Source organism: Syngnathus typhle, linkage group LG5 (assembly GCF_033458585.1).
Source record: "Syngnathus typhle isolate RoL2023-S1 ecotype Sweden linkage group LG5, RoL_Styp_1.0, whole genome shotgun sequence".
Classification (NCBI taxonomy): Eukaryota; Metazoa; Chordata; class Actinopteri; order Syngnathiformes; family Syngnathidae; genus Syngnathus; species Syngnathus typhle.
This window is the reverse complement of record NC_083742.1, coordinates 3,922,656-3,936,155: the sequence shown is the minus strand read 5'-3', so window position 1 is coordinate 3,936,155 and position 13,500 is coordinate 3,922,656. Positions and strand designations below refer to the sequence as shown.

Here is a 13,500-nt window from a genome sequence, read left to right as displayed (position 1 = left end):
TTTCCAGGGGTCTCCAAATAAATTGAGCTTGAGAACAGGGGATGCCCGATATTTATCGGACCGATAATTTATCAGTCAATACTGGGAAAACTAGGGCGTTTATCATGAATCAGACAATGTCAAAATGTTTGATATTTAGGCTGATATTGAAACCCGTACCAAATACACTAATGTCTAACCGGGCGTAGTTTTCTCGACTCTGAAAACAATATTTATTATTAATATTTAAACTTAGAGTGACATTTTTCATGAGCGCACAGTCCCATTCACTTAAATGAAAGCTGTAGTTGAGGCTCCCCTTGGCCGTCACCCCGCCTGCGAGCCGTGGCACCATCTACTTGGGGGCCGGTATAGTGCTCAGACCCAGGAGCTTTTTCTTTTTGAACTGTACTTTGACTTACCTGAATTTCTGGATAATTGTGTGGACTTAATCAACACTGTCCTAATGACCCACTCTCTGTGGATCATTAGCCCCTCTCAGATTAAACAGTCCAGGAACATTGAGTTCCTTGTAGCAAGAGTTCCTGATAGCAGGAACTTGTGTGGCCCACTAGTTTGCATTCACACACTGAGCAACATTGGGCGAGGTAGTTTATTCGAATTGTACTGATGGGTCAAGTAGGGGAAGGGGTAATGCAGAGGAGAGCCTGTACTTTATCATCCACTCACATGTCGAGTTTTTATCCCCTCTTTCCCTTTTGCAACGGTGAAATGATTGCTACAGTGAGACTAAAACTGACTTCACAGTAGGAGTGGTTAACAGTACCTAAACCTAAACAGTGGGATCTCATGGAGAAGATAAAGCAGGTTCTTGCTCCATTTGAGAGTGCGACAGTCTTTCTTAGTGGCCAACAAAATGTTACACTATCAGCAATTCCACAGCTTGTGTACAACCTAAAGAAAAGCATGAAGGGTTTAGCCTTTGAAAATACTTCAGTTAAAGCTTGCAGACACAAATGATGCAAGAAATACAATCAAGATGGAGTGAGGTGTTTGTGTTTGACACAGAACACCCTAACAGAGCCCTCCTACCAGCCCCTCTTGACCTGAGATTCAGGAGACGGAATTTTTTGTCTCATGAGGACTCTAAGTGCAAAGCACAGTGCAAACGATGGCAATTAAGGCTAAGAAGTTACTGTTGAACGATATTGCTAATCCAGAAGCAGCAACAGCAAGCACGAGCACTCCTCCAAACAAGCAAGCATCCTTCTTGGAAAAAGTGCCGGGGTCCTCTTCTGAGTCTAGCAATAGTGATTAAGAAGATTCAGAAGAGGTAGTGACACAGTGTAGTATTGATGTATTTTTGTGAGCACCCACTTTCAAAAAAGGAATGTCCTCTAACTTGATGGAAAACAAATCAAACTCAATATCCCACTTTGTCTTTGCTAGCAAAGAGGTTTCTATCTATTCCTGCTACGTCCACACCATCTAAGCGCTTATTTTCTTCACCAGGTATCATAGTCTCAAAGTGCAGGGCCTGTCTGAGTTCAGAGCATGTGGATATTCTTACATTTCTGCACAGCAATAGTGACCTGCTTTAGCAGAGGCGTAGCCAGGAATTTTTCCAGTAGGGGCGCACGCCCACAGGAAAAAAATCCAACATCACCCTCGCCGTTCGCTGAGCGCTAAAACAACATCCGGGTCAGGGAGGCAAACGGTGAATGGATAACATCGCGCACATAGAATAGCGCAAGCACATTCGCGCAAGACCGAAAGAAAAAAGCGGTATGAAAATGAAGAATCGAAAAAGCTCGATTTTTTTCAACCGGGGCGCAGGGAGTCCGAGCTTGGCTACGCCTCTGTGCTTTAGAATGGGAAAGATTGTTGAGACTGAAGTTTTTATACTGTGCTAGCATTATGTTGTGAGAGTATGTTAATATGCACACCACAAATGCACTTATTTATTTATTTTAGGCTGAACCTGAGTTCAACACATTTGCAACACAGAGCACTTTTTGTTTACATACAGCATAAGTTTTAATTTACTCAGGTATTTTATGTTTGCACTATTAATAGTCATGTAAAGAGCTTTTACAATGTTACAATGTTGGCTGTGCAGTAAAGAATACATACAAGAGTTTAAAATCTTGAGTAATGTCTTAATTTTATAAAAAAATGACAAAAGCACCTTTTGTCCGATTACTCGATTAATCGCTAGATTACTCGAATACAAAAATAATCGATAGCTGCAGCCCAGTTACCATTTTTTTCCATGTATAATGCGCCCCCATGTATAATACGCACCCTAAAAATGGCATGTTGATGTGGAAAAAAGCCTGTACCCATGTATAATACGCACACAAATTTTGACTCCTACTTAAGTCCGTGAACGTAAAATTATTTCAGAAAAAATATCATCTTTGGGAACAACCGGATGTTATTCTGCCGGTCAGTATCACTGCGCATGCGCTAGCATACTCAATAGCGAAGAAATGTTTCGGATTTGTGTAGGGTACATTGTGACAGCAAACGAGCAGGTGATCTAGCAAGCGTCTGATACGAGAGCATTGTGTTCGTATGGAGCGTGTTTGAAGTGAACAGCAGAGAAGAAAGCGCATCTGTAATGGTGGCCTCCGTATGATATCCGGATTTAAAAAAAAAAAAAAAAAAAAAAACTTTTTTTTTGTACCCATGTATAATGCGCACCCCAGATTTTAGGACAGTAAATTTGTTAAATTTTGCGCATTATACATGGAAAAAAAAAGGTACTTATAATACGCTACTGAACACCACTTGATGGACTTTCATTTGAAAGAAATTTGACATTTAACATTCACATTTGTTCTCAATGTACAGATTACACTCGCAAAACATAATGTAAACGGTTCATCGGATGGCTCATAACCCGGATAGAGATGATAACAGGGAGGGACTTTTGTCAGTCCTCAGTCCGTCCTGTCTATAAGCAATATGATGGCAAATCAAATGGCATTATATATAAAATAACCTTCAGCAAAATGCTTTTCAAGTCTAAGGCCTTGGTCCTGCTTGTATTATAAGTATGTTGAGTACGGTTCTGCATACATGTGCATTTAAACCCTGACTGAGTATGATATGACAAATAATGACTTTTCAGTTACAGAGAGAGTTGCAAACATGCATAGCCGAGCATATGTACGACCGGCCCACTGTCATCACAGATTTCTCCTTTATTATATGCTCTCCTGCCACCACCTTTCAATCTCCAGTCTCTCTTGATAGGTTTTCTACATCTTTTTCACCTCTGTGCACCTGACTCCATTCTTGTAACTAACAGGTCTTGCTTTGCTTTTGAAAATTAGTGTTCACCAAAACTAATTATTTCTTCTAGCAAAATCCACCACCATCTTTCTGTCCGACTTTCTTTCCTTCACACAAAACCTACCCACCGCGTCCTCATAACCTCTGTACCATTCACCAACCTGTGCAATGAGGTCTCCAATCTGTCCTGGATGATTACTCCCTACCTCCTGATCCAACTCACCCAGAAACCTCTCCTTGTCCCACCCGTGCGGCATGACCACTGACAGCATTCATGATTACACGATCAAGTGCATTGATGAAGTGACCCACTCGAAATACATCGTCACTCGGGCTAACTGGAAGCCGTGGCTGACTGGGCCTGTCCTCAGGCGAAAAGGGCATTCTCTTGCAGGATTACCGCCCACTTCAAGGACAGCAAGGACGCACGGAGCCTTTGGCAGGACATTCAGACCATCACGGACTACAAGCCCGCGCCGCAGAGCTGTGAGGGCGACATCCGTCTGCTCAACGATCTCAATCGCTTCTTTGCTCACTTCGACGCTCAGAACAGCACTTGCCCGCTGAAGGCCCCTCCTCCTCCACAAGAGCAGCCCCTGTGCCTCTCTGCTGATAGCGTGAGCAGGGCGCTTGCCACTATCAACACTCGTAAGGCGGTGGGCCCTGACAACATCCCGGGTCGAGCGCTGAAGGACTGCGCTGGGGAGCTGACGGATGTCTTCACAGACATCTTCAACATTTCCCTGCAGCAAGCCGTCGTCCCTTCGTGTTTCAAGGCCGCCACCATCGTACCTGTGCCGAGGAAATCTGCCCCGTCCTGCTTCAATGACTACCGCCCCGTGGCACTGACGCCCATCATCATGAAGTGCTTTGAGCGGCTTGTCATGGAGCACATCAGATCCATTCTACTCCCCACCATAGACCCCTTCCAGTTTGCGTACCGAGCCAAACGGTCCTCTGAGGATGCCATCTGCTCTGCCCTCCACTCGGCCCTCACCCACGTGGAGAGTAGGGACTCGTATGTGAGATTGGTGTTTGTGGACTTCAGTTCTGCCTTCAACACCATTGTGCCACAACGACTCATCTGCAAACTCGCCAAGCTGGGCCTCAGTACCTACCTCTGCAACTGGCTACTAGACTTCGTCAGTCAGAGACCTCAGGTGGTACGTGTTGGCGACAAGATCTCCGCCAGGATCACGCTGAGCACGGGGCCCCCCAAGGCTGCGTGCTCAGTCCGCTGCTCTTCACCCTGCTGACGCATGACTGCGCTGCGAGCTACAGCACCAACCGCATGGTGAAATTTGCTGACGACGCGACTCTGATGGGTCTCATCACCAAGGGCGACGAGACTCAGTACAGGTTGGAGGTTGAGCCTGCGCTCCCGCACCACCAGACTCACCAACAGCTTCATACTCCAGGCTGTTAGGGTCCTGAACTCTCTCCCCCTTTCTGCGTAGCGTCGTGTACTTTTGCGCTATATTCTGACTGTCTGCTGTATGCACACTTGCTCCGTTTTACTCCTCTTATTTATTGTGTTATTGTTTATTTATTATTTATTCATCACTCTTATTATTCATTGTTTGTGCCTTCTTGTTTTTATTTTGTGTTGTTTGCTTGTATGTAGGTCGTGTACTATGTCTTGTCACCGTAGGATAGTGGAAACGTAATTTCGATTTCTTTGTGTCTTGGCATGTGAAGAGATTGACAATAAAGCAGACTTTGACTTTTTTTATACTTTGACTTGATCAATTTCCAGCTTTATAATCAACACCCTCTCTGAGTTTCATTTCACCTTTCTTTGCATAGTCTTCTGTCAGAATCACCCCTACGGCATTCCTCCTTCTATCCAGAGGGTGATAAAACAGTTTGAACCCAACAACCCGCACACACAAAACATCGACATATCACTTCGGCCACCGTTCTACTTACATTTAATGTTTAACTCCTAATCCAACACATTTGGCTTCCACTTCTCTGTCTCCTAACCAAAACACTATAATAACCAGTAATAATTTGATTGCGGTCACGCTGATACCATTGCATGTATCTTTAATTTTTGTTTTTTGCTCTAAATTAGGCCTGTGGGTGGCGCCAAAGATAGCGGTAACTGCTAGCTATAGTGTTTTTTGGAAGCCTTAATGTGCGACTTTCAAAAAAGAAGGAAATACCGAACATAGGAAAATGATGTTCGTGTTTGTGATCTTGCTTTGCAGTTTGGTTTGACAAATTCTACTATCTGTAAAAAATAAAACAATAATACATTTAGTTGGATAGCACCTTTTAAGCAATTCAGCACAATGTGCTATATAATAAATCAAAATACATATACATAAAAGCTATCAAACAGACATGGGAAAATTAGGGAATTAAACCTATTTTTTTGGGGTATGGCGCCGCTGTGAGTGGCAGCCTCCCAGCAGTGTTCTCTCTTTCCTCTTTATTTCCTTCTTTTCTCTTTTGTCTTTCTTTCTATTTGGCGATGTTGGTGCTTTCTACCGCACCTCGGCGTGTGCAGATTGCTTCGGATCAGATGTTTTTTTTCCCTGGGACCAGGATGGCTGCGCACATCGGTCGGGACCGGTGTAACTCTACGACGGCTTCCTGCTCATCCGGCTGGTGCTGACCGGGTCCTTTGCCTTGGCCTCGCAGCCACAACCCCAGTGGGGATTCCACTCCCTCGTGCTCGTCGACCTTCGCCGTGCCAGCCCCATGATGATCATCTGCACGTGCCCCGACTGGGTACCCAGGACGCTGCTCACACGTTTGCCTGTTTTGTGATGTTTTACCGATTCCCGACCACGATCCATTGGGCACGGTTGAACTTGACTGCCCTTACACCTTTTTATGGACCCCGTGGAGGCTATTTTGTGTGTTTTAGTTTTTTTTTTTTAGTATTGAGGGGGGCTGGTTGGCCGCTGTTACTTTTTTTTTTCTTTTGTCTTGTTGCTTTGCTTTGATGGCTTTCAACTTTAGCACTTACTGGCTTTCTTTGTGGCGCCGTTGCCATCTGTGTGTCTTTTATATACCCGCTCTGTGGTATGAATACTGCTGGGGCCTGAATTTCCCCACCCCCGGGATCAATAAATGTTCAATCAATCAATCAATCAATCAATCAAAAAGAACACCAAATAGGATAAAATAAATAAATTTAAAAAATACTTTCAAAAAGCATATGCAACAACTTGCATTGTTTCAACTGGCTTGGAACATTGCACGGGCTAAAAAGCCATACAATGAAGTGGAGTTCGTTAAAATATGCCTCAGTGACGTTATTGAACTCTTGTCTCCTGAAAACGACAAACTAAAACGAATGGTCTGTCCCGCCACACAGAGTAAGTGAAAAAACTTATGTTTTTGTTTGTGGAATTTGTTGAACTGAGAGTTTGTCTGTGTGAGACAATGCACAGATTGCACACAATGTTCATTGTTGAAAATGTGGTCTTTGGTCTGTGGTTTTAGTACTGTAGGAGTCAATTTGTCATTATCATGTTGGTGCGTGACATAATGTCACACAATAAATTTAGCTGAGCAGAGGGGTGTGTGTGTGTGTGCGTGTGTGTGTGCGTGTGTGTGCGTGTTTGTGTGTGTGTGTGTGTGGGGGGGGGGGGTGTTCATGTGTGCTCATGTGTATGATGTGGCTCTTTGCGATCACACAGTAAAAAATGTGGCTCTTAGTCTCTGACTGGTTGGCCACCCCTGAACTAATACAATAAAATAATTTAAACAATAAAATCTGCAAATGCAAGCTTAAAAACTTTAAAAGAGATTTAAATGCATTTACACTAATACAATAAAATAATTTTAATAATGAAATCAGCAAAAGCAAGCCTAAAAAACTTTTTAAAAGATTTAAATGACGTTAAAGACCCTGCATTTCTAAAATGATTTGGGAGTCTGAATGTTTCAGAGTCTTGGAGCTTTAACTCAAAAGGCTCTATCACCCTTAGTAGTCGGAGTCGTAGTCGCAGTCGTAGTCATGGTAGTAGTAGTGGTAGTAGTAGTAGTAGTAGTAGTAGTAGTAGTAGTAGTAGTAGTAGTAGTAGTAATACTAGTAGTAATACTAGCCTTCGAAAGCTCCAATATATCCAAAACAGCGCCGGCAGGATCCTGATGAGAGTGCCCAAATACGACCACATCACACCTACATCACACCTATCCTCCAATCACTACACTGGCTTCCCATTTCCTCTCGGACCGAATATAAAATCTCCCTGCTTGACCCATCAATGCATCCATGGCAACGCACGCCCTTACCTTAAGGAACTACTGTTTTTTTCCATGTATAATGCGCCCCCATGTATAATACGCACCCTAAAAATGGCATGTTGATGCTGGAAAAAAGCCTGTACCCATGTATAATACGCACCCAAATTTTGACTCCTACTTAAGTCCGTGAACGTAAAATTATTTCAGAAAAAAGATCATCTTTGGGAACAACCGGATGTTATTCTGCCGGTCAGTATCACTGCGCATGCGCTAGCAACCTCAATAGCGAAGAAATGTTTCGGATTTGTGTAGGGTACATTGTGACAGCAAACAAGCAGGTGATCGAGCAAGCGTCTGATATGAGAGCATTGTGTTCGTATGGAGCGTGTTTAAGTGAACAGCAGAGAAGAAAGCGCATCTGTAGTGGCGGCCTCCGTATCATATCCGGATTTAAAAATAAAGATAATTATTATTATTTTTTTTTGTACCCATGTATAATGCGCACCCCAGATTTGAGGACAATAAATTAGTTAAATTTTGCGCATTATACATGGAAAAAAACGGTAATCACTCTCCAGTCTTCCACGCGGAAACTCCGCTCATCTAACACCTACCTCCTCAAAACCCCCAAAACTAACCTCCGTTCCAAGGGAGATGGGGCTTTCTGCTCTGTCTCACTGTCAGGGAACGGATGGAGCAGGGCGACCAAATGCAGCTTGGACCAGGGTTCATTGAAGGGAACTCAAAAGGCAAACTGACATGACTTAACAAACAATAACTTGAGTGACTGAAAGATAGCCGGACATGACGACAGCAAGACAGTACGACAACAACAACACAATGATCCGACGGGGAGTGACACGTAGACAGGACTTAAATACGAGACAGGTAACGAGAGGCAGGTGACTGTGATTAGTACATGGTTTGTGAGTTGACACAGGAAGGGAGAGGCGAGTACACAGACAGACAGTTTACCAGCTCAGTGGCCTGGTTTACCAGCTCAGTGGCCTAGTGGTGGAGTGTCTGCCCTGAGACTGGAAGTTTGTGGGTTCAAACCCCGGCCGGGGCATACCAAAGACTATAAAAATTGGGACCCATTGCTTCCCTGCTTGGCACTCAGCATTAAGGGTTGGAATTGGGGGGTTAGATCGCCAAATGATTCCCGAGCGCGGCACCGCTGCTGCTCACTGCTCCCCTCTCCCCCAGGGGATGGATCAAAATCACACGGGGATGGGTTAAATGCAGAGGACAAATTTCACCACACCCAGATGTGTGTGTGACGATCATTGGGACTTTAACTTTAACTTTGGAAACCATGACAACCTAGACACATAGTAACACGGCTGTGGACGAGACGTGACACTCACCCACATTGTGAAATGCCCTACCTGTCCACCTGAGAGCACCGCAGTCGGTTGACATTTTTAAAAACGGTCTTAAGACATTTCTTTTTAAAAAGGCATTTTCTGTAGCACTTTGAGATTTTTTTTAAATATAAAGTGCATTATAAATATAATTTATTATGATTATTATTACAGTCAAACTTCGGTTTTCAAACGTCCCGGTTCTCGAACAAATCGGAATTCGAACGAAAAAATTCAAGATTATTTTGCTTCGGTTGTTGAACAAAAATTCGGAGGTCGAACCTCGCGAGATGAGCCGAAAGGACCCGAGAAAACCCGACCGCGGCCCGGATGCCGACTGACTCCGTTCGTTATTGTATTTTCGTTACTTTGAGGATTGTATTAAGCCCTAATCATGCCTCCAAATAAAGCAAGTGGGAGTAGTAAAGCCATCCTAAAACACAAAGACGCTCTTAAAGCAATGCAACAGTGAGCGCCCGGCGCGCTGCGGTTGCGCGATCGGACCAAATTAAGCTCCCTGCGCACTGAGGTCCACTTAAATTTTGGAAAGTACATCAGGACTTTAAAAATATTTTCTAAATTTCAGCGACGGCTCTGTCACTATAATGCAGTGCTTCTCAAATAGTGGGGCGCGCCCCCCTGCGCGGTGCTATACCTGGGGGGGCGTGTGTGACCCTGGGGAACAGGCTTTTTTTTGGCAGTACTAGAATAAAGTGTAATTGCGCATCTACTACAGTAGGCGGCAGTGGCGCTCTCATTGTTACTTCTGTCACGTTTGGGACAGTGCAACATTTTACGACTTACAAGACAACAGGTTTGCCTTGGTTAGCAGTGTTGAGTCAACAGAAAGCTCCGACTGCGTCCCGTCTACAGCCTCCGTTATTCAACATAACAACCACCAATATAAAAAAGCTTTTAACAGGGACGAAAAGAAAAGCGGAGAGAAACAAAGATAATGAAACAAAAGAAAGTCAGCCGAAAGCTAAGACGAGGGAATACGACGAAGCGTATTTAGCGCTTGGCTTCACTGTGAGTATATATATATATATATATATATATATATATATATATATATATATATATATATATATATATATATATATATATATATATATATATATATATATATATATATATATATATATATATATATATATATATATATATATATAATAAGGATAAAATGTTATGCAGAGATGGATAGTCACGGTGGGGAGTGGGTGGCGCGAATAGTTTTCTTCTTGCTAGGGGGGGGGGGGGGGGCGTAACAGAAAATAATTGAGAGGCACTGCTATAATGCGTCCAGTGCGGTGCTGTTGTGCGGTCGGCGGCGAGCTACGGTTGCGCGTTCGGCGGTGCGCTGCAGTTGCGCGATCGGACAAAAATGCGCAAATGAAACGTCGCTTAAAAAAAGCGTTTTATTTAGTCTTGGAACGGATTAAAAATGTTTCCTTTATTTGTAATGGGAAAAATAGATTGGGAATTCGACAAATTCACTTCTCGAACTGTCTTCTGGAATGGATTGTGGTCGAAAACCGAGGTTTGACTGTATTATTATTATTATTATTATTAGTAGTAGTAGTAGTAGTAGTAGTAGTAGTAGTAGTAGTAGTTAATGAAAACAAATAAAATGACAATGATGACTGAGCAGAAGATCGACAGGCGGATCAGTGCAGCTTCTGCTGTGATGTGCACTCCGTACCGGTCTGTCATGGTGAAGAAGGAGCTGAGCCGAAAGGCAAAGCCCTTGATTTACTGATCCGTCTACGTTCCTACCCTCACCTATGGTCACGAGCTGTGTGTCGTGACTGAAAGAACAAGATTCTGGATACAAGTGGCTGAAATGACTTTCCTCCGCAGGGTGTCCCGGCTCTCCCTTAGAGATAAGGTGAAAAGCTTGGCCATCCGGGAGGGTCTCTGAGTCGAGCCACTGCTCCTCCGCGTTGAGGGGCTCTAGATGAGGTGGCTTGGGCATCTTATAAAGATCCTCCTGGACACCTCCCTTGGTGAGGTGTTCCAGGCATGTCCTACTGCAGTGCTTCTCAAATAGTGGGGCGCGGTGCTATACCTGGGGGGGGGGCGCGTGTGACCCTGGGGAACAGGCTTTTTTTTTGGCAGTACTAGAATAAAGTGTAATTGCGCATTTTCACAGCAGGGGGCAGTGGCGCTCTCATTGTTACTTCTGTGACGTTTGCGACAGTGCAACATTTTACGACTTACAAGACAAGTTAGGATAGTCACGGTGGGGAGGGGGGGGCGCGAATAGTTTTCTTTTTGGTAGGGGGGGGCGTAACAGAAAATAATTGAGAAGCACTGTCCTACTGGAACGAAGCCCCAGGAACGACCCTGGATATGCTGGAGAGACTACGTACCGTTTTTTTCCATGTATAATGCGCAAAATTTAACTAATTTATTGTCCTAAAATCTGGGGTGCGCATTATACATGGGTACAAAAAAAAAAAAAATTTTTTTTTTTAAAAAATCTGGATATCATACGGAGGCCGCCATTACAGATGCGCTTTCTTCTCTGCTGTTCACTTCAAACAAACACGCTCCATACGAACGCAATGCTCTCGTATCAGACGCTTGCTCGATCACCTGCTCGTTTGCTGTCACAATGTACCCTACACAAATCCGAAACATTTCTTCGCTATCGAGTTTGCTAGCGCATGCGCAGTGATACTGACCGACAGAATAACATCCAGTTGTTCCCAAATATGATCTTTTTTCTGAAAACAATTTACGTTTACGGACTTAAGTAGGAGTCAAAATTTGGGTGCGTATTATACATGGGTACAGGCTTTTTTCCAGCATCAACATGCCATTTTTAGGGTGCGTATTATACATGGGGGCGCATTATACATGGAAAAAAACGGTATGTCTCTCAGCTGGCTTGGGAACGCCTCGGGATCCCCCAGGATGAGCTGGACAGGAGAGGCTTGCTTAAATTGCTGCCCTCACTACCAGACCTTGGATAAGCAGAAGAGAATAAATGAATGAATGAATATTTATATTCGAATAACACATTTTAATAGAGCTTTTCTGAACCCCAAATGATTAATAACTAAGACAAGTTGCAAAAAAAAAGCACTTTAATGGATAGAGTGGATAAATGTACTGTATACAAGTCCATAAGTCAGAATTGCAACTTGCTAGAAATCCACACACCGAGGTAAACGGTCATGGCGGAGCTCAGAGACGCACTTTTAGAGTGAGGAGGAAACTACTGCTTTATTTCTGCGGTGACTGACGTTAATATACAGTCATGTGTTTTATTGACAGTAGAAAGTAACAAACAAAAACGACGTCAGCTTTCGTCATGATGTATGTGTGTGTCACCGTTTCAATCAGGGTATTTGAATGTACATGTAGATGTCGATTCATGTCTGTAAGGTTATTCTGAATGTTTCAGAAACCTGAATTTTGACCTTAACCCGAATATGGACTGCATGTGAACGTAGTCTTTGTCTATTGTCTTGCAGTTGTAATCTTGTGTATGGACGCCAGAAAAATTCGAGAAATTATGCTTGCTGCACATAGGCATCGATTGACCAGTGGAACTCACATGTTCTTCAATATTGAACTCTTCAATGCATCCTCCTATGGTAAAGCCTATATAACAACATAGTGTTTAACTAGTGTACATAATTTTTGAGACCCTGTTTCTGGGATATTTAGCATACATCCCCATAATTTTGTAAATGTTATGAACATGCTTTTCAGGCAATGGGTCATGGAGGAGTGGAGACAAATTTGACAATGAAGCAAAGCAAGCCTATGCATATTTGAACACTGTGACACTGCTTCGAACAGTCAAGCCAGAGTTTGAAAACTTCTCAATGGAAATTAAAAAGGCCGGCGAAAGTATGGGACTGAACAACTGCCAAGACTGTGGAAATGTAAGTATATCAACATTTAAGTAATAAAACAAAGTTGTAATGGACTGTACAGTATATCAATTGAATTGTATTAGTGTTTGCTGATACTGTATGCTTTGATACCCTTTTCCCCTTCTCCTTCTCGCCTGTTTATCCAGCCGAAATATCATTCCTTTGTTGAGAGCCGTATGCAACGAAATTTTGTTTTGTGTGCACCGAGTGTTTACAAAATGTAATCTAAGTCTAAGTCTATTTAGTATTCAAGCTTTTGAACTTTTAAGTACACAGTAAAAATCAGGTTAGTGTTCCTATTTCTCATGTAGTGCATCCATTTAAAAAACAAAATACATATCTGAAACAACCCACACACTTCTAAAATGCATGTCAACAATTACACTATTATATACATGTAACAAATACTTCATGTTTTCGTTGGACTGGACTATGACTCACTGGTTTAAAACTCCAGTTTTAATGGAGTATGTCAAGTTAATTCAAATGTAGTTTTACAGCCCTTAACCACAAAAGAGTCTAAAAGCGCTTCAGGAGCCCACAGTTGACATATATTAACAACATCCCATGATCTCAACTCCATGCACCTATAATGTAGTACCGTTTTTTTCCGTGTATAGTGCGCCCCCATGTATAGTACGCACCCTAAGAATGGCATGCTGATGCTGGAAAAAAGCTTGTACCCATGTATAATACGCACCCAATTTTTATGAATTTAAAAAAAAAAAAAATTTAAATTTTTTTTTTTTATTTTTTTATTTTTTTTAAGTCCCAATGATCGTCACACACGCAGGGAGGCA

General features: G+C 42.9%; 1 protein-coding gene across 2 annotated transcripts in view; it reads left to right on the top strand.

The window, feature by feature from the left end:
• npr3 (natriuretic peptide receptor 3) overlaps positions 1-13,500 on the top strand; it is a 68,752-nt gene that overhangs the window by 24,293 nt on the left and 30,959 nt on the right. Inside the window, exons 2-3 of one of the 2 annotated variants that reach the window (XM_061278709.1) lie at positions 12,293-12,415; positions 12,534-12,709. In XM_061278709.1, the coding sequence (XP_061134693.1) occupies positions 12,293-12,415; positions 12,534-12,709 (299 nt within the window). The remainder of the gene's footprint in view (positions 1-12,292; positions 12,416-12,533; positions 12,710-13,500) is intronic. The other variant, XM_061278710.1, reaches the window with a different exon arrangement.